Source organism: Protopterus annectens, chromosome 3.part1, assembly GCF_019279795.1.
Source record: "Protopterus annectens isolate FY-2018-M chromosome 3.part1, PAN1.0, whole genome shotgun sequence".
Classification (NCBI taxonomy): Eukaryota; Metazoa; Chordata; order Ceratodontiformes; family Protopteridae; genus Protopterus; species Protopterus annectens.
The window spans coordinates 43,271,521-43,298,483 of NC_056732.1; the positions used below are offsets into that span (position 1 = coordinate 43,271,521).

Genomic DNA, 26,963 nt, shown 5'->3' on the forward strand with positions numbered 1-26,963 from the left:
CTTCTCCACTAAATTACCAGCTGCCAAAGTTTTGCACAAAAAGGTTTCATCCCACAGCTTGGAAAGTGGACGCTCTCTCATTCAATTGGAGCAATCTTCACGTGTATGCCTTTCCACCTCTGCCTCTCCTCCCAAAGGTACTCCTGAAGGTCAGACAGGACAAGCCAAACATGATTTTAATAGCTCCGGATTGGCCTCGACAGCACTGGTACCCATTACTGAGAAGTCTGGTACGGGAGCCTCCATGGCCTTTGCCTTGGATTCCTCACCTGCTGTCTCAGGAGAACAGTCATTTACTCAATGTCAAACTTCACTCTCTACATCTAACAGCCTGGCATATTCTGTTTTAAACCCTGGAGGGTCTCAGCTTCCACAACAAGTTTTGAATGTTATTTTGGAGGCCAGAAGGCCTAGTACAAGGAAAGTTTACGCAGATAAATGGAGGAGATTTTTATTTTGGAGTACAGCAAAGGACTTTGATGTTTCTAAACCTAATTTAAGTGTTGCTCTTCAATACCTTACTGAGTTATTGGACAAAGGTTTGTCCTTCTCTATAAAGGTTCATGCTGCAGCAATTTCTGCTCACTATGACTGTGACCCACCATTGTTTTCTCATCCTTTGTTTAAGCAATTCCTTAGAGGGGCAAAGAATATAAGACCCCCACGTAGAGCTCCTACTCCTGCTTGGGATCTCAATTTTGTGTTGGAGAAACTCACTCTACAACATTTTGAGCCTGCAGCATCTGCAGAGTTGAAATATTTATCATGGAAGACTGCTTTTTTGTTGGCCATTACTTCTGCGAGAAGGGTTTCTGAATTACAGGCCCTTATGGCGGTTGAGCCTTTCTTAATTTTCCACAAGGATAGGGTGTCTTTACGTACTAACCCTTCTTTTATGCCTAAAGTGGTTTCTAGTGTGGCTTTAAACCAAACTATTCATTTGCCTACTTTTTATGCAAACCCCCAAAATAAAGGGGAGAGGATTTTGCACACTTTGGATATACACAGACAGTTGCGATATTATTTGAGCAGAACTAAAGGGTTCAGGCAGTCTCAGCAGTTGTTTGTTTCTTTTGCTTTGGGTTCTCAGGGCAAACCTGTTTCAAAACAAACTATTTCTAAGTGGATTGGTTTTTGTATTGCTTTCTGTTATTCCCATCATGGTAAGGAGATTCCAGCTGGGATTAGGCCTCATTCCACTAGGGCTACTGCCACTTCTACTGCTTTTTTAAGGGGGGTGGCTACTAAAGATATTTTGGAAGCAGCTACTTGGAGTTCAGTGCATACTTTCTCTAAGCATTACCACCTTCCACTTTACTCTAAATCTAGGGCTGGATTTGCCACTGCAATTTTACAGGGCATTTTGGCAGCCCCTAATGCTTTATAGTTTTGCCATCCTCCCTTACCTCTGCTTTGGGATTCTACCCATTTGTAAGGACTGCAGCAATGTGAGATGAAGAACATAGTACAGTTTTGTACCTACCATAAATGTAGATGTACGAAGATCCACATTGCTGCAGTCCAATTTACCCTCCCTCCTTCCCCTCTGTAGTTAGAGGTGGTGGTGTGGTTTGGGTTGTACATATTGTAAATATGGTTAGTGCAGGGGTGGTTGGTTATTTTTTGCTGTTTTTTGGCTTTGGCCTTTCTTGTTAGGGCCTTCTGACATCTGGGGCAAGAAAAGACTGAGGATATGACGTCGGTCATGCGCTTTTGTACCCTGACGTCCTGATGTCAGTTTTAAGCGCCTTGACCGACGTCAGCCTAATACTTTGGTATTCGGGCCGACCGAGGACAGCGGACTACCCATTTGTAAGGACTGCAGCAATGTGGATCTTCGAACATCTACATTTATGGTAGGTACAAAACTGTACTTTTTATTGACCGTGTCTTTCTAACCCATGGAAGTCATAAAATCAGTATGGTTCTATCAGATTGTGTCATTATATCTTAACAGCAGTAGCAGGATTTTGTGATTAAGGTGAAGTGTTTTACTTGAGAGGTCTTGCATAGCATGTCTTAGATGTTGTGTAGCCATGTCGCGTTATAGGGGAAATACAGTGATGAGGCCAGATGCTTCAATTAAACTGACCGTATTTGTTTCTTGTATATTCATATTACTTTTTAATTTGTTTTTAGATTGTAAAATTATTGCTTCGACATGGTGCTAATGCATTTCAGTCTAACATTCGAGGAGAGCGTCCAGTGGATGTGGCAGATTCGAAAGAAATGGAAAAGTTGCTGAAAGGAGATATTCCTATTTCAGATGAGGAGGAAAGCTGTACAGGTTAGAACAAGTTTCATTATCGTTCACTGCTTCTGCCTTTAAAACAGCTCAAATGAATTGGTTCGTACTGCTGACAGTAATAACTTTTAAAAGGAACTTGCTATTCAGAAAAAAAAACTCTAGTACATTCATTCATCATTAAAAGACTACAGATTTAAATACTCAAAGTGTATTTAATATATTTATATCAAAGCAGACTGTAACATGATCTAACATCAGGAACCTTCCGTTATGGGACATTGATTGGGTTCATCTTCTCCACCATTTGCAGTTCTGCACTTTTCCTTAGATTGCAGTTCTGCACTTTTCCTTAGATTGCAGTTCTGCACTTTTCCTTAGATTGCAGTTCTGCACTTTTCCTTAGATTGCAGTTCTGCACTTTTCCTTAGACTGCAGTTCTGCACTTTTCCTTAGACTGCAGTTCTGCACTTTTCCTTAGACTGCAGTTCTGCACTTTTCCTTAGACTGCAGTTCTGCACTTTTCCTTAGACTGCAGTTCTGCACTTTTCCTTAGACTGCAGTTCTGCACTTTTCCTTAGACTGCAGTTCTGCACTTTTCCTTAGATTGCAGTTCTGCACTTTTCCTTAGATTGCAGTTCTGCACTTTGTTCTTGGATGTTTTGCAGTGGAGGCAGGCACAGCATATGTGCCCGGTGCACCCGGTGCATAAGTACACTTAGTTCCTCAGCCCACCTGTGTTTTTCTGCAGCTCCTCCAGTTCAGATTTCAGTCCTAATGCGTCTTGTAGAAAAGTTCCAAAGTAGGCTTACTGCTCCCACATTTCAGATTTCAGTCTGTAATGCACCTCAGTTAAACATTCTTGTGTTCAGTGCTTCAAATCGCATCAAGTGCAGTTGTCCATATTGCCACAAAATTGTCAGCCAAGAACTGTACCAACATGGCATCTGTTGCCTCTTGGATATTGCAGCATAAAGCATTGCCATAAGTGCCAGAGATTCTGTCCTGCCACAAGCAAACTTCAGCAGGAGAAACATATGTCACGTTTCTCCTTTAGGAGAATAATGGCAGTTGAGGGTTCCTTATACAGGGATGGTAAAATGGTCCTGTTTAGATCAGTGTTTCAGACAGCTTTAGTACAAGGGCCAAGAGCTGGATGGTAGACAGTGACCTAACCATCTTGGGGGAAAAGTCTATTTTTTTTTAATTGTCTTGTGGTCCCTGTAGATGAAGTGCAGCCATTTGCAGTTCGCATCCTTAGCATTTGGCCTGTCCACTGGCCTGACTGTTTTTGCAACATATCTGGCCCCATTGCTTGCTCACATGAAGTCAGTGGGATGCATGTATATCATTAACCAGATGATTTCCTCATCCTGGCATCTTTGACAGAGGATGTCCATAGGTGTTTAAAGTATGTCATACACTGCCCCATCCACTGTCAATTGAATCTGATAAACTTTTTGAAAGAGTTACAAAGGCTGTAGATGGCGACCATGCAGTACACACGGTATAGCTGGATGTGGTCAAGACCATCATCACCACTCCCCATATTGCCATCATACAGAAATTAAATGCTTTGAAAATCAACCCATGAGTGGTAAAATGGATAGCAAACTGGCTGAAAGACAGAGTACGAAAGAGACCAGTTGTGTCCCTCAGGGCTCAGTGCTCTAGACTCTCCGTTTAGGCTTTAACTTCTCATATCTCCAAGCAGAGAGCAGAGACATCTGACTAACCATGTTTGCAGATGACTGCAAATTAGGTATTGTTGCCAAGTCCCCCTCTGAACCCAAACCTTTCTGAATGAAGTGTACTAAAACTGGCCCAAACTAGACACTTAAAATTGTAATATCGCTTTTGTTAGTCGCACCTTCCCTTATTGTGTTGTATAGACAGCACATCACTGTCAAATAATAATGCAGTCCTGAATCTACTTGTGTTGATGGTGCCCTTTCTTTCTGATCATCGTGTGACAGTTGCAGGAAATCCTTTTATTTAACTCAGCTAATTGCCAAAGGAACATCAAGGTCTAAAGAGGTAATAAATGTGGACAGTCCGTTGTCCACCTTGCAGTCGATTGCTAATGTGTCCATGCATCTGCTTTCTAATGCAACTGATGGCATGGACTGGGGGGGGGGTGGGTAATGGCATCATTATGGGTCGCCATACTTGAATGACACTGTAACTTTGCAGACAGTTTCCAGGTGTCCTTTGTTAATGCCCTGTATGATGTCTAAACACTTATTAAAAAGCACAGAAGCTTTTTCAAGATACTCCTCTGGAAGGTTCCCCCACGGAGGGGGACTAACCAGAATGGGCACTGCCCACACAGCACAGGCAGTCTGCAGAATCAGGGATCCACAGAGCTTTTCCCAGGAGGCCCTTCCAGTGCCCCTGAAGGGTTGTCCAACTCCAGAGGCAGTTGGGGGTTGTTTGGCTGTGCACAGAAACCTGGGCATTATGAGTCTTGTTCATAGGCTACACTATTCCATTTTTATTTCCCCCAAAAGCGAATGCAAAATACCTTCCAGATGTGCAACCCCATCAGAGAAGGTACTTAACTGTTGAAATCAAAAAGCTATTAGAAAGTCGAGTCATCCTGGAGGTCCTCCTAGACCAGCTTGGATCCATGGTCTATTCCAGATTCTTTTTGGTTCCCAAGAAGAACAAGGACCTCAAGCCAATCTTGGATTTGAGCAAGTTAATTTGCTTTGTGAAACAGACCAAGTTCTGGATGGTCACAGTGCAGTCCATCCTGCCTTTTTTGAGGAAGAGTGATTGGATGTGCTTGGTTAACCTCAAGGACCCCTACCATTATATAAAAATAATGAGGCAATCCAAGAGGTTTCTGCACTTCTGACTGGGAGACAGTTATTACCAGTTCTGAGCACTGCCGTTTGGCCTCACCCCCCCCCCCCCCCCCAGGTGTTCAATTGCATGGCAGTTGTGGCAGCCTGACTCAAGGTGCAGGGGATCCAGGTCTTCCCGTACCTGGATGGATGGCTTCTAACCTCCTCCATGAGGGCATGTATAGCCATTGCAAGGGACTCCTTACTCCAGTTGTGCTTTTTCTTGGGAATCATCATAAGCTATCAGAAGTCTAGTCTGCTTGCAGTTCACGACTTAGAGTTCATAGGCTGTCATCTAAATACTGTGTCTCAAATTGCCAAACATAGAGTACCCAGGGTGTCCACCCTTCATCTTCAAACCACCTCTTTACTGTGCTGCAGAAACCCTCTGGCTTCCAGGCTTCTCAGACTTTTAGGTCACATGGCTGCAGCAATTTGTCTAGTTCATCTGAGGAGGTACCACATGAAGATTGTGCAGTGGGCACTAAACGCAATGGTCTTACCTCACTCATCCAACAGATTTTATAGTAATATTGACACAAATTTGTCAGATTCAAATGAAATGGTGGTTGGAATTTCCCCTGGTATTTGCTTGAGAACTCATTTTCCACCCCCTCCACACACGAGCTGTGGTTGCTACTAGTGTGTGTGGGGGTATTTCAAAGGGAAGACATTCCAGGGAATCTGGCCTATGACCAAAGCCAATCTTTACGTAAATGTCTTGATGATTAGGATGCTCTTTGATCTTCCTTGCCTTGCAGGCTTTTCAGGACCCCCCCCCCAATGGTGTGATCTTGGTACAGATGGACAATATGTCCGTTGTCTGGCACCTGAACAAACAAGGGGGAACCCATTCATACCTGCTTTGTTGAGAAGCCATGAGATTTGGCAGTGGGTGTTTTCTTCTCAGCTGTTTCTGGTAGCACCGCACATCCCAGGGAAGTCCAACATTTTAGCAGACCATCTACCAGAAACATTCTACTTCCTCACGAGCGGTCCCTAAATCCGAAGGTTGGGTTTCTGCCGTGATGTTTTGTTGTTGGGGCACCTTGTGTTGTGATCTGTTTGCCTTCCCATCCAACACCAAGTGCAGCAGCTATTATGTTTTAGTTCCTCTTAATAAAGTTCCTCCAGAAGGCTGCCCAGTGCAGAACAACTGTAATCCTCTTTGCTTCATTTTTGCCCTGAGAGATGTGGTTCCCCTTTCTTTGGACTCTCCATAGCTTCTGGATTCCATTCCAGATCTTATTTTTCATCCAGCAGGCTTGGACTCGCCAGATCTTCGGACTCTCAAGTTATCCACATGGTTCCTTCAGTTCCCTTGATGGCCGTGAATTCCAACATTTCAGACAGAGTGGTTAGAATTTTGTACTTCTCTCGGAAACTTTTTGCTCTCATTCTGTGGCAGCAAGTGTACATGTTTCACCCTTTGGGCTCTATCAAAAGGTTTAGATCCCTTTTCAGTGCCGATATATACTATCCTTGATTTTGTGGCTGTTTTATTTCATTCAGAATTTAGTTTTTCCACTAATATGGTGCAATTGGCTGCCATTTCTGATTTTAACGTAGGTAGAGACAATACAACAGTACTGGCTCTCAAGATTTCATAGGCCTTCCTTAAGGGAACCTTTTTATTGATCCCTTCCATTCAGGACCCAGGACTCTGTGGAATCTGCCCTTTATGCTCAAGTGCTTTCTCCCTTTGAACTGTCTACCAATGTTTCCTTGAAGTTGTTGTCTTGGAAGACTCTCTTTTTGGTGGCCATTACTTCTGGCAAGCGAGAGTCAGAACTGCAGGCCTTATCCTCGGTACCTCCATACCTGATCTTTCACAATGGCAGGGTGTCCAGCAATGCTTCCTTCCATTTTGTCTGTGATTGCCACTGAGAATAAATTTAATCAGACTATCCACCTTCTGGTGTTCTTCCCTGAGCTTCCAAATAAAGAATATTTACTTCTGAAAGTCCAACCAGCTGTTTGTTTCTCTAAAGCCTGCTTGGGAAAATCAGTATCTAAGTCTGCTGTATCTAAGTGGTTATCTGATTGCATTTCTTTTGTTTACATTCTGAAAGGAAAGAAGTTGCTTTGGAAACCAAAGGGCCATTCTACTAGAGCCATGGCTACCTCCATGGCCTTCCTATTGTGGTTGTCTATGGAAGAGATTTGTGCTGCTGCTAGTTGGGTGGGTCCTCGTACCTTTGTGTCTCACTACAAATTGGGTACTCAGTCGAGCTCTAGGGTCTCTTGTTTCCACTGTATTGTGGAATGTGCTCTTCTAGGGCCTCTCTAAGGTGTAACGTGGCTGGGGACTTTGCCCCACAGGTTGAACCCAGACGGAAAAGACAACATCAGGTACAAAAGTTATATACTTACCACAATGCTAGATTCAAGTTCTCTCTGTCTGGTTCAACCGTCCCACCCATGTACCCCCTCCTTTATGTTCTCTCAATATTTTAGTTGACCGGTCAAGTTCTCTCTGTCTGGTTCAACCATCCCACCCATGTACCCCCTCCTTTATGTTCTCTCAGTATTTTAGTTGACCGGGTTGGGGAGCTGTTAATTCTGTCCTCCATGTTAAGGGCCCTTGGTGTTAGGAGTTTTCTGGAGTTAAACAGTGGAGCTGTTTGTTGAAGTGGAGCAAACTGCATTTGAGGGCTGTCAGTTAGGGTTAGGCATTATGGGTAGATGAGGCAAAGCTGGAGGAACTGATGTTTCTTGGATTTGATTGGTCTCGGATCCGAGTCAGATCCAATAACCCACAGGTTGAACCGGATGGAAAGAGATAATGTGAATCTTTCATTATCATGAGTGCATTAACTTTCATTTTTCTGTGGAGAAATTGTGCTTATTTTTACTTTTTGTGGCTGGCAGTGTTTGTGTTTTCTACTGTGTTTTTCTGTCAAAAAGCTAACTTTTGTAGACTGGTAATGCTATGTTTAACTGGCATTTCCTGCTTGTCTTCCATGAGAAAGAGACACCATTTTCAATTTGACCATGGAACAGACTGCCAGTCGTACAGTTGGTCCTTCTTCCAGCCACAAAAAGAAAAAAAAAATAAGCAAACAGCCTTTGCCACCAGTGCAAGTTAGCAATTTGCCTCAGTAATAGGTGGGTGACTGTTGTGACAATTTGTTGTACCTCAGACCATTCCTCTTTTAACCCGGAGCCCTCTGGTATAGCACTTACAGTCACTGTGGACTAGGGGTTTTCCATGTCCTCTGCAGCTGTTTAAGGTCCCCTCAGTGAACAAGGAAGAACTATTGTTGTTGGACATGGGATAGGAAACACAAAAGGTTTCCCTTTTATGTCAGAATGCTGTACCCATCCATAGGGGAGCTGCTTCTGTCATTAGTGACACAGTTGGTCCTATTTTTCCTTGGACAGGAGTAGCTTACTGGGTCTGGTTGTGGGTCTAATTCAGGCTATTGATCCTTCTTATAAAGTAGCTTTAGGTAAAAGAAAGAGGGGTACCTCTATTTTCATGAAGAGATTCAAGATTCTGAATATGAACAGGAAGATGCAGGATGTTATATAAGGTTTTTTCTCCAATTTCTGAGACGCTGAGGAGATCTCAGATGTTCATCGTGTTTCACTGTTGCAGTTATTACACTTGGGTTTTCCTGCTGGCAGGCTACCCACAGTTGGCCTGAATTCCAAAGTCCTGGTCCGGCGTCGGTTGCTGTCGCCTCTTCCCTGACGTCAGTGCTCTAGGGGTATAAAAGATACAGCCGACGCCATTTTCTTAAGTCTTTCTTGCCGCGTGGTGCCAGAAGCAAAAGCAGTTCGCAAGTGCTGGTCGGCTGACTCCTGAGATTTTCGAAATTGAATTTCAGATCCGAAGTCTTCAGTAAAGCTAAGTACCCCGTTGGGAAAACTTTTTTCTTGCTCCAGACCGATGTCAGAAAAAGTTAACAATTGTATTTCTTGTGGGAAGTAAATACCTCATAAGGATTTTCATTCTTACTGTATTCCTTGCCTAGGCCCTCACCACGATGTTGCTAAGTTTTGTGCTAGATTTAACCAACGCACTATTAAGCGTCGGTACGATTTTGCTTTTCATTACTTTGGCCGAAGGTTTAACTATGTAATGTTGTCTGAACAGCCGACGACCGGAGTTCATAAAAAGCACAAGGAAAAAGAAAAAGACAGGCATCCGAGGTCCAAAACCGATGACGAAGCCTCTTCTAGGCCAGTCACTGGTTCGCCAGTTCTCAGTGAGGTGCTTTCGCAGCCCCTGACACCCGCTACCTCAGAGCCACAGGCCACCTCCGACTCACACGTGGAGACAACTAGGCCTCTGGATACTCAAGGTATTGGGCCTTCAGAAACTAATCCCTCAGATGGGTCTGGAGCTGCTGAGCAGGCATCGGCTTCTGATGGTGTTTTCAGACCTACACAGCTATATATCAAGCCAGCTTCAGCATCCAAGACAAAGTCCAAAACAGTTTTAAAGACAAGGAAACAAGTCCAGCATTCTACAGGACAGACTTCCATGCCTAAGAAACAGATGCTGAAAATGGCCGAAGACCTAATTACTTTGATCAGGGGTTCCCATCCCCCTCCTGATAAGAGGCCTAGGCAAGACACTGAATATGATTCCTCTGATCAGGTTTCCATTTCCTCTGACTCCTCTTCAGAACAGGGATACTCTATTCCTCCCTATAAGGATTCTGATGCTGAAGAATCTATTCCTTCAGCTTCTCCTCCTGAGGATTACTCTTTTGGGGAAACCCTGCATACCATGAGGGAGCATTTCCACTGGGAGAGTCAAGATTACTCAGATTGTAAGAAAAGGCTCAGACTTTCTTTTACTACCTCAGGACAGACCTCTTGCTATTCCATCTGTTCTAGACATTGTAGATGTATTTTCAGAGTCCGGCCTGTCTCCCGACTCTTTATCTCCTGCACCTGTTAAGCCAGACAGATACTACAGGGTTCCAGATTCTCATAAATTTCTATATAAAAACCTTGCTGCTGACCCAGAAACTATTTCTCAGGGTCCCAAAGGGGTCAAGGCCACTACTGCAAAAAACCCTGTCCCCTCAGATAGAGATTCAAGGGCACTGGACAGATGGGGGAAAAAGTTTACACTTCTGCTACCTTGGCTGTAAGGACTTTAAATTGTCTGTTACATATGCTTAAATATCAGCAATACTTAATGTCTCTGCTTAAACAGAAAATGTTGACAAATTCTGAATGTTCTGAGAACAAAGAAATGCAGGATTTATTGCATGCAGCTGAACAAGTGGGAAAGCATACTTTGCAATGTGGTTATGATTCACTGGAGGCCTCGTGCAGGGCCGCTGTAACAGGTTCTGTCATTAGAAGGCATGCTTGGTTAAAGGAACAGACTCTGCCTGATCATGTTAAAGCAAAATTATTGGATGCTCCATTACAGCATGATACTTTGTTTGGTGTTAAGGCAGAAGAGGTGTTGAAGAAAGTGGAGGCTAAAGCTAAATCTATGCAGACAGTGAAGGATTTCTTACAGGTACAGCCACCCAGATTTAGCAGGAGCTGGCCTTCTAAGAATTGGTCCTTTCCCTTGTCAGACAGGCCACAAAGAGGCAGATACAGACGCCCTAGAGGCAGACAACAGCCCCAGAGCTCATACAGGCCCAAACAATGGGGTGCTTCTACCTGCAAAAGCGGAGAAGACAAATCACAGCCGTTTAGGAAACAGTCCCCATGACGTCTGTCTGCCAATGCCAAGCTTTTATCTTTTGGCAGCACCCTTAGGGGGAAAACTAGCACTTTTTTCACAAAATTGGCACATGATCACCCAGGACAAATGGGTCTTAAATATAGTCTCTCAGAGCTACAGGTTCCACTTTCACACTCTTCCAAAAGCAAAAGGTATGCCAGACCTGCCACACAATCAATGGTCAGAGGCACAAAAATTAGTTTCATCTCTCATGGACATGAGGGCTATTCAGCCAGTGCCACAACAAGAGCAGGGACAAGGATTTTACTCCAGACTTTTCTTAGTACCGAGAAAGGACAAAGCATGGAGACCAATTTTGGACCTGTCTATTCTAAATACTTTTCTGGACGTTCCTAAATTCAAAATGTTGACTCTATAGCAGCTTCTGCCCATGCTGGACAAGAAGGCTTGGCTTGTAACTTTGGACCTCAAAGAGGCATACCTGCATGTCCCAATCAGACAATCTTGCAGAAGATACCTCAGTTTCATAGCTGGCTCAATGCACTACCAATTCTCTGCACTGCCCTTTGGCTTATCTACTGCACCCAGGGTCTTCACAAAATGCCTGGCACCAGTAATTGCATTTTACAGACAAAGAGGAATTCAAATATATCCCTACTTGGACGACTGCCTTATTCAAGCAGAGACCAAAGACATTCTAATAAAGCATCTGGTGTTTGTAAAAAGATTACTAATTTGGCTAGGGTACACAGTAAACAAAAAGAAATCAAAACTAGTACCCTCTCAAGAGATAATATTCCTGGGTTCAAGCATAAATACAACTGCCCAGATGGCTTATCTCACACCAAACAAAGGCAACTGACTTCTTACTTCAAAAGCATGGCAAAAAAGACCCAGTTATCTGCAAGAAAAATTCTGCAGGCTCTGGGCTACATGGCATCCTGCATTCTGCTAATTCCATATGCAAGACTGCATATGAGGAAACTACAATGGTATCTAAAAAGTGTTTGGACTCAACATTGCCACAGCCTGGAATCATAGGTTTATACTAGGCTATCTGCCCTAAGGCATTTATAAGCCTAGCCCAAATTTTTGTGGCTTACGCCACCCCTTATATGAAAAAATACTGTGCCCATTAGTTTGTTGTGCCTCTGTTCAGCAGTGACACAGAGATGATTCCCGGGGTAAACCTACGATCTCCCATCCACAGGTCTAGATTTCTCTTGAACAGAGTCAGCGAGGTGCTCTGCCTCACATGGACCGGGATTTTATTCCACAGCATAGGGAGTCTGAGTGATAAATCTATCCCTCCAGCACGTCCTATTTATATCCGTGCTAAGGTTTAAGTCGCTTGCTCTAGTGGTTTTGGTGGATTTGGATTTTTGAGGTGGAGCATGTCCATTAATTCCGGGTTGGACATGGCCTTGTATGTCAGGCACATGTCACCTCTGAGCAGACGGTATGCGACTGAATAGAGCTGGAGTTTCTTCAATCTGGCAGCATATGACAGATTTTGGAGTCCCTTTATCCTTTTGGTGAGGAACGTTTGGGGTCTCTCCAATTGCTGCAGATGTTGGGTGAGATACATCCCGAATGGGGCATTGTACTCTATCATTGGTCTGATAAGTGAAGAGTACAGGGAACAATGACCTCACTAGATCTGGATGTGAATCCTTCATGATCAGGTGGGCAATGTAGAAGGTCTTTCTAACCACTTTAGCAATGTGAGTGTCAAAAGAAAGGCCACTGTCAACCTGGGTCCCCAGGTCCCTGATATCCTCTTCTGTGCTTAGTGGATTGCCACCTATATGGTAGCTTGGGGTTACCTTGTTTTTCCCGAAGGGTATGACTATACATTTTTGGCGTTTAACTTCAGGCCATGGCTCTGGCACCAGCTATCTGTTTCCGTGAGTCCCTTCTGAAGGATATCCGTGTCCAATGCACTTTCCACTATGGCGCCCAGTTTGCAGTCGTCTGCAAACTTTGTCAGCCAAAGTCCTCCCATGCTGGCCTGTACTTCTGAGAAGTAGATGCCAAACAATAGGGTGCCAAGGACCGAGCCCTGTGGGACACCACTTGTGACCGGCTTGGAGTCTGACACAGCGCCAGCAACTCTAACCCTGTGGGTTCTGTCCTTAAGCCAGTTTGCAACCCATCTTGTGACATATGGGTTTACATTTAAGCTGGTAGTTTTTCTACAATACCCAGTGGGGTATTGTGTCGAAGCCTTTGCAAGGTCAAGGTAGGCTGTATGGACTGCCTTTCCTCATCAATGGCCTTGGTGACTGTTTCAAGAAGTCGACCAAGTTCAAAAGGCATGATCTTCCCTTGACAAAGCCAAACTGGGTCGGGTCCAATGTCTGCAAGTCCCCTATATCTTTGTTTATGAGCTCCATTATGATCCTCTCCATAGCTTTGCAGACTAGACTTGTTAAGCTTATGGGCGGTAATTACCAGGGTCCGTGAGGCGCCGCCTTTGTGGAGTGGGACCACAGTTGCCGTGACGCCACCCTTGGGCACGATCCTGTGGTAAGGCTGAGATTAAACAGCTGCCTTATGTGCGGGTTAATTCCTCATTTAGCTCGTGTAGCACACAGCCGGGGACACCATCCGTCCCATTGAGGCTGTGTTTTTAGCTTTAGAGAGAGCAGCTTTCACCTGCGCATTTGAGATGTCTGGGAGGCTACACTCGGCTGGGATAGTTATCTCTCCTTTAGGGGAGAGGGGGTGAAGTTTGCACTGAACCTGTCTGCCAGTATGTTGGCAATGTCTGTGGGTTCAGTGATTTTGTATCATTTTGGACTAATTCTGAGCATATCTGGGAGTTTCCACCCAGGTTCCTAACATAGCTGAAAAAGGCCTTATGATTGTCCTTTGAATCCATGGCAATTTTTCTCTCAAAATTGGCCTTAGTTGATTTTATGAGTGCTCGTATTTTTTACTAATAATGATCAGGGGTGACTTCCCTTTTATGGATTTTGTTCTATCATGTAATAGCTTTCTCCTCTTATTGTAAAGTTTGTTAATGGCTGGGGTCCACCATACTGGACGTTTGCCCTTTGTGGAAAGAGTCTTGGTTTTATTTGGGATTGCCTGATCCATGCAGTCATGGAGGTGTTCATAGAAGGCATTTGTAAGGGCTTCTGCAGCTTGGGTTGTGGTTTCCTCTGGCTCAGGGGCCTTGAAGGATACTACACCAGTCTTGAGTAGTGTGAAGTTTGCTTTAGAGAAGTTCTTCACTATGGTCTTTTTTGTTTGGGGTGGGGCGGGATGTGGATTTCCAGTGAGATTAGTTTATGATCAGATCTCACCAATGAGGGATATACTTCCGGTGTGGAGCATTTTGTCCCCATGTTTGTGACAATGAGATGTAGTATATTTTCTCCTCTCGTGGGAACAGTGACTAGCTGTTCCATGGCATTTGAATTTATGAACTCCAGGAACCGTTGGGCTAGAAAGTTAGGGCTTGAGTAATGTTCCCAGTCTATATTCGGTAGTTGAAGTCACCCAATATGATGGTGTTTGAGATACATTTATACCCTCCAGTGTCTTCAGGAAGGCTGTGTGGGGTTCCTGAATTTGAGAGGGTGGCCTGTAGCATGCTACAATTTGTAGAGCAGTTTTGCCTATGGTTAGTTGCACCTGGATGGTTTCCGAGCTTCAGGCGTTGCCACCAACCTGGAGGTGTGGGTATCCTTTATGAATATGGATACACCCTCCTTTTGTGGTGTGGTCCGGTTTTGGGGCGAACGCATGATATGAGGTAAAACCTAATAGTGCCGGGTGCTCTCAGGAGCCTTGAACCAGGTTTCAGTTACAGCACAGACATCGATGTTCTCCATACTGAGAAGGGCCTCGAGTGCGTGCATTTTGAGATTTAGACTTCTGGCATTGAGCAGCATTGCCCTCAGTTTCTTCCCATTTTTGTTTTCTAGGGTGGTAGGTTTAGAATTTGAGCCTTGCCTAAAAAGGCACTATGGGGTGGCAAGAGCCTTAGCCAATATCCAGAATCCCAGGGTGACAGGTGCAAGCCGTCCTTGCGGCAGCGTGGCTTGTCAAGCATGTCATCCCAGGCAGACAGACACTGGATCCCCTTTGAATGACACCAGACATTAAGCCAATTGTTAAAGCTGATCATCTTGTCTCTATATTGTGGCATCATTCTTGGTGAAGGAAGGATACTGCTCAGGGTTAGGGTCATACCTGCCTGGGCTACATAATCAGAGAGCTCCTCTATGTCTCTTTTCATGTAGTCCAGGGAGGTACGTCTCAGGTCGGTCACACCAGCATGGACAATGACTGTGTCATATTTGTACTTGCCGTGGAGTGACCCGAGTGCTTGTGTTATGTGGCGGATTCTAGCGCCCGATAGGCAGCTTACTGTGACCCTCTCCTTGTTCAGCCTGGTGAGTGGGACGCCAGTGTGTCTGACTATGGAGTCACCTCTGACAAGTATGTTTGGTGTTGTATTTGGCCTTAAGGGCTGTGACTGCTTTGCACACTGCTTTTGTGGTTTATGTGTTGCTTGTGGGGTGTCTTGAGGTAGCAGTTGTTTGGGTGTCTGCTTTGGAGGCCTCTGCTGTTTAGGTAAATTTTTACTCAGAGCCTCCGAGTATGTCTTTGTGTGTTTGTGTTTGATTCAGTGGAGTGGTAGCATTATGTGAGGCTGGTTTTGTGGTGTGTGTAGTTGCTTTCTCCTCCTGTCTGGTCTTGCCAGTCCTGAGTTGAGAGAGCTCAGCCTCCAGTTTGGCTAAATAGCTGCATCTCTCGCAAGTATTTGTGTTATGTGGGAGGAGGAGAGGGTTGTCTGTGTACATGAGGCAGTTATAACATTGCCTCAAGATTCCCAGATTCACCAGCTGGACCGAGAGGAGATTGACAACTGACCTTTGGACATGCTAGAATAATATTGGGAAATCCTTAATTGAAAACAAGGGCCAGTGGGGAGTGAGGGTGTAGTGCTTTTAATTTTAGTGCTGACTTATATAATTGCTTTAGTGAGCAAGTGCCAGGTAACTTGAGTGCAATGTGTTACAAGTAACTAAATGCAAAAACGACAAACAGTAACTTTCTTTCAAGTGAAACAAGGAAATAAGTACAATAAGCAATGCAGATATCACTAGTGATCCACAGAAGCGCTGAGAAGTTGCGTATTAGGTGGAATTAGCTTCTAGGGAAATAACAAGCAAACAAACAACAAGCATATAAACAAAGCTAGATTCAGCAGGCCTGGATCTAGTCTATGCTAGAGCAAACAAGGTGAACCAATTTCAGTAAGATACAGTTCAAATATTCAGGCACTATAAACCTTTAACCAGAAATTCATTAATTTCACTCATTCCCTGCCTGCAACAGGAGTTTCGATGGTGGGCACAGGCCTGTCACCACAACAAGGGACAGCCATTCACTTTACCCACAGCCAGGCAGACAATAACAGATGCATCAGATTATGCCTGGGGGGCCCACATGGCAGGAAAATGCATTCAGGGCACATGGCCAGCAAACCAAAGGCATCTTCACATCAATCAAAAAGAGATGCTAGCTGTACAAAATGCCCTGACAGCCTTCAAGGACCTACTTCATCCAGGACAGCTGCTGATAAAGACGGACAACACCACAGTTATGTGGTACGTAAACAAGCAGGGGAGCACACATTCCTACCCCCCTCTGCAGACAAGCCATGATTTTGTGGGACACAGCATTGACTTACTAAGTACACCTGCAAGCACAATTCCTGCCAGGAAAAATGAATGCTCTGGCAGACGAACTAAGCAGAAACCTCATGGATCCTCACGAGTGGAAACTAGATCCACAAATCTTCAACATGATAACAAGGAAATGGGGATGCCCAGACATAGATCTCTTTGCCTTCCCTCACAACTGCCAACTTCAGAGATTCTGCACAATGACTTATCACAAACAAGCATGGAAAGTGGATGCTTTGTCATTCAGCTGGAACAACCTTACAGTATATGCCTTTCCTCCACTGCCTCTCCTCCCCAAGGTACTCCTAAAGGTCAGACAAGAGAAGCCACAAATGATACTGATTGCCCCGGATTGGCCACGCCAACACTGGTACCCAATCCGAAGGAGGTTGTCTCAAGGCCCAGCATGGACATTGCCTCAAATTCCTCATTTACTGACCCAACAAAACAATCAGATCCTGCCCAGCCAACTCAGAACCCTAAATCTAGCTGCATGGTGGATAGTGTAACCATTCAGAATACACCTCTCTCTAAAGCGGTTATGGATGTTATTTTGGAGGCCAGGAGGCCCAGCACCAGAAAATCTTATGTAGAAAAATGGAAGAGAGTCTGTGCTTGGAACCCCGGCACAAGGAATTGACACGCGTGTCCCAAATATTCCTCAGATTTTACAATACCTAACTGAGATGCTGGACAAAGGCCTATCCTTCTCATCAATTAAGATCCATGCCTCTACCATTTCAGCTCATTACAATACGGACCCACCTATTTTTTCACATCCATTGCTTAGGCAGTACCGCAGGAAGGCCAAAAACATAAGACCTCCAAGGAGAGCATTAATACCTGCATGGGACCGAAATTTTGTCTTGGAAAAACTCACACTGCCTCCTTTTGAGCCAGCCAATACAGCTGAGATTCAATTCTTATGGAAAACAGCTCTGCTCCTAGCAATAACTGTAGCAAGATGAGTCTCAAGAGTTACAGGCATTAATGGCTGTGGGACCTTTTATTATCTTCCATCCGGACAGGGTTTCTCTAAGGACAAACCCAGCATTTATGCCTAAGGTAGTGTCCAGTGTGGCTCTTAACAAACCATTAATTTGCCTACTTTTTACCCAAACCCACAGAATAAAGGGGAGAGACTTCTGCATTCTTTGGACATACACAGACCGCTATACTTCTACTTGGACAAAACTAAGGCTTTCAAAAAGACTGAGCAACTTTTAGTGGCATATGCTGCAGGATCCCAAGGAAAGGCTATCTCAAAGCAGGTTATTTCAAAATGGATAGGACACTGCATTCGTTTCTGCTATTCACAACATGGCAAATCAGTGCCTAAGGGCATTAGACCTCATTCTACCTGGGCAGCAGCCACCTCAGTAGCCTTCCTCAGAGGAGTAACAACCAAGGATATTTTGGAGGCTGCAACTTGGACTTCAGTGCACACTTTTACTAAGCACTACCACTTACCTCTTTACTCTAAATCCAGAGCAGGCTTTGCCACTGCAGTTCTACAGGGCCTTATAGCCACTCCTAATTCTATTTAGACCCAGCCGCCCAACCTCGGCTTTGGGATTCAACCCAAGTGTAATGACTGCAACAGTGAAACACGATGAACATAGTACAGTTGTGTACCTACCATAAATGTAGATGTTCGAGTGTATTCACTGTTGCAGTCCAGGTTACCCACCATCCCCTTTCTTTGCTGGGACTTATCTGTACTTCTCTATTCTATACAACCTGTGTGGTGTATTTGCTTGTAGATGAAGGTATTTATTTTAGTGCATGCTTTTGTAAGCAATGTTTTTTTTTTTTTTTTTTTTTTTTTTTTAGCCTACCCTTTTGGGGGCACCTGACATCTGGGGCAAGAAAAACTGAAGAAAATGGCGTCGGCTGCATCTTTTATACCCCTGGCGCTCTGACGTCAGGGAAGAGGCGACAGCAACCGACGCCGGACCAGGACTTTGGAATTCAGGCCGACTGCGGGTTGCCTGCCAGCAGGATAACCCAAGTGTAGTGACTGCAACAGTGAATACACTCAAACATCTACATTTATGGTAGGTACACAACTGTACTTTTTTTATTCTCCCTATGGGGGTTTGTCTTTCTCTGAGACTGTTGCTAGACTGTGCCACTGTTTTACATGGTAGAACACTGAGGTTTCTCAGTCCCTCAGAAAATGAGTTGTTACAGAAGGAATTGTTCTACCTCTACATAAAGGTGGCTCTTCCACAGATCTCGAACTACCACCCAATTGCAGTATTATCACCACTGTCTAAAATACTAGGGAGGGGCATTCACATGCACGTTACTGATTACCTGCATACTAACAAACCTCTAACCAACACTCAGCACTGCTTTCAGTCATTTCATAGTACATCAACCACTCTAATGTTATTCACCAATGCTGGCAACTATCAAAGGATCAACAGTAAATATGTATGTATCCTCCGTCTTCCTTGACCTATCAAAAGACTTTGATATGGTTTCTCATAGTAAACTTATAAGCGTTCTCTCCGAACTAAACTTTTGTCAGTCTGCCCTTGCCTGTTTCCAGGATTACCTTACTGGACCCCAGCAAACAGTATCTTGCAAAAGAAGTCATCACCCCTTCTACCAGTGACTCTAGGTGTCCCACAAGCCTCAATTTTAGGTCCACTATTAGTTTGTTTTTGCAAATAACCTCCACATTTCAACCCCACAAACCTCTCTCGTCCAATATACAGAAGACTCGACAGTGATATGTGCTGGTTCCACAATTCAAGAACTTAAAAGTACAACATAACAATCCTGTCTAGCAGTTGAGACCTGGCTTACAAACTCACAGGTAATTTTAACCCCCCCCCCCCAAAAAAAACTAACTTATGATTTTACAACCCACTAAATCAGCCTCACCCACTAACACTTTCAACATTGTATCACTAAATAACACCGTTCTCTCCCCATCACCTCCCACCAAACTTTTAGGAGTTGAAATTGACTGCAACTTAAAATTTGATATTCACATTTCCCAAACAGTAAAAAAGTTCACAAAAAACTCAGAACATTGTATAGGAACAAACACTACTTTACTAAAAATACCAAAGCTACCATTTCCCAATCTCACTTAATCTCCACACTGCTCTACACAGCTCCCATACTCACAAATCTAAAAACTTCAGAGCTAGCAAAACTTGAATCCTATAACAAAATTGCCAGATTTGCTACAAACGTACCAGCTAGAGCCCACCATTGTATAGCACTCAAGCAGGTCAACTGGTTAGAGCTCCCCCACCTCCTTCACTACAACCAGATGATGTTCTTCGTGTTTCACTGTTGCAGTCATTACATTTGCGTAATCCTGCTGGCAGGTTGCCCTCAGTCGGCCTGAATCCCAAAGTCCTGGGTCCTGCGTCGGCTGCTGTCGCCCCTTCTCTGACATCAGGTCGTCAGGGGTATAAAAGAAGCAGCTGACGCCATTTTCTTTAATCTTTCTTGCTGCGCGGTGCCGGAAGCAGTTCGCAAGTGCCGATCGGCCGACTCCTGAGATTTTCGTGTTCGAGTTTCAGATCAGAAGTCTTCAATAAAGCCAAGTACCCTGTTGGGGAAACTTTTTTTCTTGCTCCAGACCGATGTCAGAAAAAGTAAATAATTGTATTTTTTGTGGAAAGCAAATACCTCATAAGGACTTTCATTCTTATTGTATTCCTTGCCTAGGCCCTGATCACAACATTTCTGGTTGTCAGTTTTGTGCTAGATTTAACCAACGCACCATTAAGCGTCGGTATGATTTTGCTTTAAACTATTTTGGACGGTGGTTTAATTATCCAGAAATGTCGTCTGATAGCCATCCGACTACCGGAGTTCACAAAAAACGCAAGGAAAAGGAGAGAGATAATCAACCGAGGCCCAAAACCGACGACAAAGCTTCTCCTAAGCCATTCGCCAGTTCTTAGTAAGGCGCTTTCGCAGCCCCTGACGCCCGCTACTTTAGAGTCGCAGGCCGCTACCGACTCCCACGTGGAGTCTGCTATGCCTCTGGAAACTCAAGGTATTGGAGCCTCGAATACTATTCCTTCAGATGGGTCCAGAGCCGCTGAGCAGGCACCGGCTTCTGAGGGTGTATTCAGACCTAAACATCTTTACATTAAACCGACTTCAGCTTCAAAGACTAGAGCACCTTCTAAAGCAAAGAAATAAACTCAAGAGCCACGTGGACAGGCCTCTATGCCCAAAAAACAGAGGCTCAAAATGGCTGAAGACTTGATTACCTTGATCAGGAGTACCCATCCCCCTCCAGATAAGAGGCTTAGGCAAGAGACTGACTATGAATCTTCATATCAGGTTTCTATTTCTTCTGATTCCTCTTCTGATCAGGAATATTCTCTTGCCCCCTTTGAGGATTCTGATGCTGAAGAATCTATACCTTCAGCTTCTCCTCCAGAGGACTATTCATTTGGGGAAACCTTGCATACCATGAGGGAGTATTTCCACTGGGAGAGCCAAGATTTTTCAGAATGTAAAAAGAGGCTCAGGGATTTCCTTTTACTACCTCAACACAGGCCACTAGCCATTCCACCTGTATTAGACATTGTAGATGATATGTTTTCGGAGTCTAGTCTTACCCCTGACTCCTTACAGCTCCTGTTAAGCCTGACAGATTCTACAGTGTTCCTGACTCTCATAAATTCCTTTTTAAAAACTCTGCTGCAGACCCAGAAACTATTTCACAGGGTCCCAAAGGAGTTAAGGCTTATGCAGCAAAAAACCCTACCCCCTCTGACAGAGATTCCAGGGCAGTGGATAGATGGGGAAAAAAGGTTTACACATCTGCTACCTTGGCTATAAAGGCCTTAAACTGTCAGTTTCATATGCTCAAATATCAACATGTCATGGCATTGCTTAAACAGAAAATGTTGTTCATAGGTTCATACTAGGCTATCTGCCCTAGGGCATTTATAAGCCTAGCCAGAATGTGTTTGGCTTTCTCCACCCATTTTTAATTAATTTTGCTATGCCCTTTTTCGAGGTTAGTATACTGTGCCTCTGTCTAACAATGACACAGAAGTGATACCCGGGTTAAACCTACGATCTCCCATCCACTCATCAAGATTCCTCTTGAAGAGACTTAATGAGGGACTCTGCCTAACCTGGACTGGGATTTTATTCCAGAGTGAAGGGAGCCTCTGGGTTATGAATCTGTCCCTCCAGCATGTCCTATTTATTTCAGTGCTGAGGTTCAAGTCTCGAGCGCGTAGCTCGATGGGATTTGGATTTTCTGAGGTGCAGCATGTCCATTAATTCCGGGTTGGACATGGCTTTATACGTCAGGCACAGATTGCCCCTGAACAGGCGGTATGCCACTGAGTAGAGCTGGAGTTTCTTTAACCGGGCAGCATATGGCATCTGTTTGAGCCCTTTGATCCTCTTGATGAGGTACTTTTGGGGTCTTTCCAGTTGCTGCAGGTGTCTGGTAAGGTACATCCCAAAAGGGGCATTGTACTCAATTATGGGCCTGATGAGGGATGAGTAAAGAGGCACGATGACCTCCCCTGATCTAGATGTGAATCCCTTCATGATTAGGTGGGCTATATAAAATGTTTTTCAACCACTTTGGCCACGTGGTTGTCAAATGAGAGACTGCTATCAACTTGGGTCCCCAGGTCCCTAATTACTTCTTCTGTACTTAATGGATTACCACCTATGTGGTAATTTGTGGGCACTTTGTTTTTGCCAAAGGGGATGACTATACACTTTTTAGCGTTTAGCTTGAGGCCATGGCTCTGGCACCAGTTGTCTGTTTCTATGAGGCCCTTCAACAAGTACCAGAGCAAGAGCAGGGACAAGGATTTTACTCAAGACTGTTCTTGGTACCCAGAAAGGACAAGGCCTGGAGACCAATACTGGACCTATCTATTCTGAACACATTCCTGGATATACCAAAATTCAAGATGTTGACTTTGCAGCAGCTTCTGCCCATGCTGGGCAAGAACGCTTGGCTTGTGACTTTAGACCTAAAAGAGGCATACCTGCATGTCCCAATCTGACAATTTGCAGAAGATACCTCAGATTCAAGGCTGGCTCAATGCATTACCAATTCTCTGCACTGCCCTTTGGCTTGTCTACTGCGCTCAGGGTCTTTACAAAGTGCCTTGCACCAGTAATTGCATTCTGCAGACAAAGAGGAATACAAATATATCCTTACTTGGGCGACTGTCTAATTCAAGCAGAGAACAAGGACATTCTTCTACAGCATCTGGCGTTTGTGAAAAGACTTCTAACATGCCTAGGGTACACAGTCAACGAAAAGAAATCAAAACTAGTACCCTCAAGAGATAATATTCCTGGGTGTAAGTTTAAATACAACTGCCCAGATAGCTTATCTCATGCCAGACAAATGAAGGCAACTGACTACCTATTTCAATATGTTTGCAACAAAGGCCCAGTTATCTGCAAGAAAAATTCTGCAGGCTTTGGGCTTCATGGCATCCTGCATCCTACTAATTTCATATGCAACACTGCATATGAAGAAACTTCAATGGTACCTAAAAAGTGTTTGGGCTCAACATTGCCACAGCCTGGAAACAATGATTACTCTCATTCCCTGCCTGCAACAGGAGTTTCGATGTTGGGCAAAGGCTTGTCACCAAAACAAGGGACAGCCATTCTCATTACCCCCAGCCAGTCAGACACTAACAACGGATGCATCAGATTATGCCTAGGGGGTCCACATGGCAGGAAGAAGCATTCCGGGCACATGGTCCTCAAACCAAATGCATCTACGTATCAGCCAAAAAGAGATGCTAGCTGTTCAAAATGCCCTGACAGCCTTCAAGGACCTACTTCATCTGGGACAACTACTGATAAAGACAGACAACACCACGGTCATGTGGTATATAAACAAGCAGGGGGGTACACATTCTTACCCCCTTTGCAGACTAGCCATGACTTTGTGGGACACAGCATTGACTTACCAAGTGCATCTGCAGGCACAATTCCTGCCGGGAAGGGAAAATACTCTTGCAGACGAACTAAGCAGAAACCTCATGGATCCCCATGAGTGGCAGCTGGAACAAATCTTCAGCATGATAACAAGGAAATGGGGAAGCCCGGACATAGATCTATTTGCCTCCCCTCACAACTACAAACTAAAAAGATTCTGCACAAGGACTTATCACAGACAAGCATGGAAAGTGGACGCCCTATCTTTCAGCTGGAAAAACCTATTACTATGTGCCTTTCCCCCACTGCCACTCCTCCCCAAGGTACTCCTAAAGGTCAGACAGGAGAAGCCGCAGATGATACTGATTTCCCCAGACTGGTATCCAATCCTAAGGAACTTGTCTCAATGCCCACCTTGGACCGTATCTCAAATACCTCCTCTACTGTCCCAGCAAAACAGTCGGATCCTGCACAACCAGCTTGGGACTTTAAACCTGACAGCATGGCGGATAACGTAGCTATACAAAACACACCTCTCAGTAAAGCTGTGATGGCTGTCATTTTGGAAGCCAGAAGGCCTAGTACTAGAAAATCTTATGCTGGAAAATGGAAGAGATTCCGTGCTTGGAACCAGGCACAAGGAACTGATACAGCTGTGCCAAATATTCCTCAGATTTTGCAGTACTTAACTGAAATGCTGGACAAAAGCCTATCTTTTTCATCTATTAAAATTCATGCCTCTGCCATTTCGGCTCATTACAATACAGAGCCACCGATCTTTTCTCATCCCTTATTAAATCAGTACCTCAGAGGAACCAAAAATTTAAGGCCTCCAAGGAGATCACCAATGCCTGCATGGGACCTCAACTATGTTTTGGAAAAACTCAACCTGCCTCCTTTTGAGCCAGCTGCTACAGCTGATATAAAGTTTTTATTTTGGAAAACAGCTCTGCTCCTAGCAATAACTTCTGCAAGACGAGTTTCAGAGCTACAGGCACTCATGGCTGTGGAACCTTTTAACATTTTTTATCCAGACAGAGTCTCTCTGAGGACAAACCCAACATTTATGCCTAAAGTGGTGTCCAGTGTGGCTCTTAACCAAACTATTCATCTGCCAACTTTTTATCCAAATCCACAGAACACGGGTGAGAGAATTCTGCATTCTTTGGACGTACACAGACAGCTTAGATTCTACTTGGACAGAAACAAAGATGTTATGTGGTCCTATCTCGCCTACATTCCTTACTCACGGTTCGACTCTGCCAAATTTCTCTAGCACGAAGTCTCTAATTGGCTGGGCTAACCCGGTATCCCAGGATGCACCTCGCCCTAGCCCCAGATCCCATTTGCCACTTGTAGGATTAGGACGTGGTCTCGTTTGGCTGTGGCTAAGTACCCTTTTTAAAATACTTTTAGTATTTTAGCAGTCTTCCTTTTGACAAAGCTATTTTGATAGCTAACTTTGTACCTGAATAGTTGTTGCGTGAGGTTTTGAGAGTTTAGTGTTTTGTGGTATCCCTACTGTTTTCGCGGGCTAGGCCCGTTTAAGTTAGAGGAACTAGTCCTCTCCAGTGTGTTCCCTTGTTGTGTTGTGCTGTTGTGTTAGTGGTTAACTCCCTTTTAGGAAGCATTTAAGTTAGAGTTTCCTTGTCCATTTAAGTGCTTGTTGGTCTTCCCGCCCTCCTTTTGTGTTTGACTCTGTCGGTTGTGTGTGGAGTGGTTGCTTGCCATGTCAAAAGAACTAAAGGAACATAAACCCTCTGGGTTTAAGAAGTGTACAAAATGTGGCTATAAAATGTCCATTACAGATGGGCACTCTATCTGTGTTTATTGTCTTGGGGCTATTCACTTGCAAGAGTCCTGCAGTTTCTGTCCTGTTTTTAGCCCTAGGGTACTGCAGGAACGTAAAAATAAACTGATTTTGAAGGGTGTGATCAAGCCCTCCTTTGAGGAGGCCTTGGAGTCGTCTCCGCCTTCTAGTACCAAGTCTAAGCCTCCTAAGGCCAAGAAAAGATCTCCGGCTCCGTCTGCTTCTTCAGAGCCATCGGAGAAGGTTTGTAAATTGGATACTTCCTCCTCGGCTCCACTGTCCTCGGGGCCGAAGGAGAAGGTCTCGGAAATGGATACTACATCCTCGGCTCCACTGTCCTCTGGGCCGAAGGAGAAGGACTCAGAAATGGATACTACCTCCTCGGCTCCATTGTCCTCGGGGCCGCAGGAGGTATCGGTTGTACTGGAGTTGACCTCGGCTCCGATACTTTTGGAACCTCTTCAGAGCAGGTCACCCAGTGTCGGGCATGAGTCTCCAATCGGGAGATCTAGATCTCCTTCTGTTTCTTCCAAATCCTCTAGGCTGTCTGATTTGGATGTGGATAGGGTGGTCCAGAGGCTCCTACAGTCGCCTGTGTTAGCAAAACTGTTTTTGGATCCGACCCAGTCGGCTTCGGAGCCAGTTCCCATTCTGGTACCGATGATTCCTCCTCCGAACACCCATGTGTCGTCTGAGCTGGAGTGCTCCGTGCTGAGTGATGTTCTGGTGTCAGCTCCGATACCCCAGGTGAGTCTATCGGAGCCGGCTTCGGCTCCAACCAGGTCATCCTCTGGTTTCGGCACTCGGGTTTCCTCAGTCGGACCCGAGGGGGAAACCTCGGGACTGCTGTCTGTTCCAAGCCTCCCTCTCGGTGCTTTGGCTCGGGGAATCTCGACTCCGGTCGTGGTCTCTGAGACTGGTTGGTCCTCGGACTCGGGGGGGGGGGGGGGCTTCGAGGCCATGAGGAGCTCCCTGGCCAGGTCGTCAGGTGCATCATCTGGATCGGTCACTCTGTCCCCCTACACCCTGGCTAGAGCCTCTGACGCCCCCCTCTCCATGGACGGCGGAGCCCGAAGGTCTGGGGATACCCCCTTGAGCAGTCCCCTACTTTCTGAGGGCCCCGCAGAGTCGGTGCCTGAGGAGCCTCCCAGTAAGAAGTCGTGCAAGAGGAAGCACATAGACTCCCAGGACGAGTCACTCACTTCCGATACCGACCTCGAGGAATCAGAGGGGTCTCCCAAGTCATCCTCCAATGATGTCTCTTTCTCCGACATCCTGGAGATTTTAAGACAGAGAGGCAACTGGCCCTCCAAGACCCCGTCTGAGGAGGAGTCTGTATTCCTCAAGGCCTTCGGAGCTCAACCCTCCACCTCCTGGGTGTCCCCACCCTTCGACGAACTCCTGGACTTGATTTGTCGAAGGGTGTGGGAGAACCCTGATTCCAGACAAGTTCCTGTCTGCTCCCCTGGCAAAAAGTTCCTTACCAAAGGGGTTTCGGTAGATGCCTTGGTGGTGGCGGCAGCCACTCAGCAGGAAGTTGCAGAGGCTTCTTCTTCAGTCCACCCTACTAACAAGGAGTCTAGGAGTATGGACCGGTACGGGAAGCGTACCCTGTCTTCGGCGACCTTTACCTTACGGTCATTAAATTACCTCTGTTATTTCACTCTGCTCCAAAGAGATCTCCTGAAGGAGCTAGGAGATACTCTGACTGGTAACATGCCTGAGGCAGTAGCGCAGACTCTACCCTAGGGTCCATTGTCAACTCGTC

General features: G+C 45.1%; 1 protein-coding gene across 2 annotated transcripts in view; it reads left to right on the forward strand.

The window, feature by feature from the left end:
- ANKRD12 (ankyrin repeat domain 12) overlaps window positions 1-26,963 on the forward strand; it is a 1,254,496-nt gene that overhangs the window by 852,366 nt on the left and 375,167 nt on the right. For both annotated transcript variants that reach the window (XM_044066536.1, XM_044066537.1), the window contains one exon: window positions 2,140-2,287. In XM_044066536.1, the coding sequence (XP_043922471.1) occupies window positions 2,140-2,287 (148 nt within the window). The remainder of the gene's footprint in view (window positions 1-2,139; window positions 2,288-26,963) is intronic.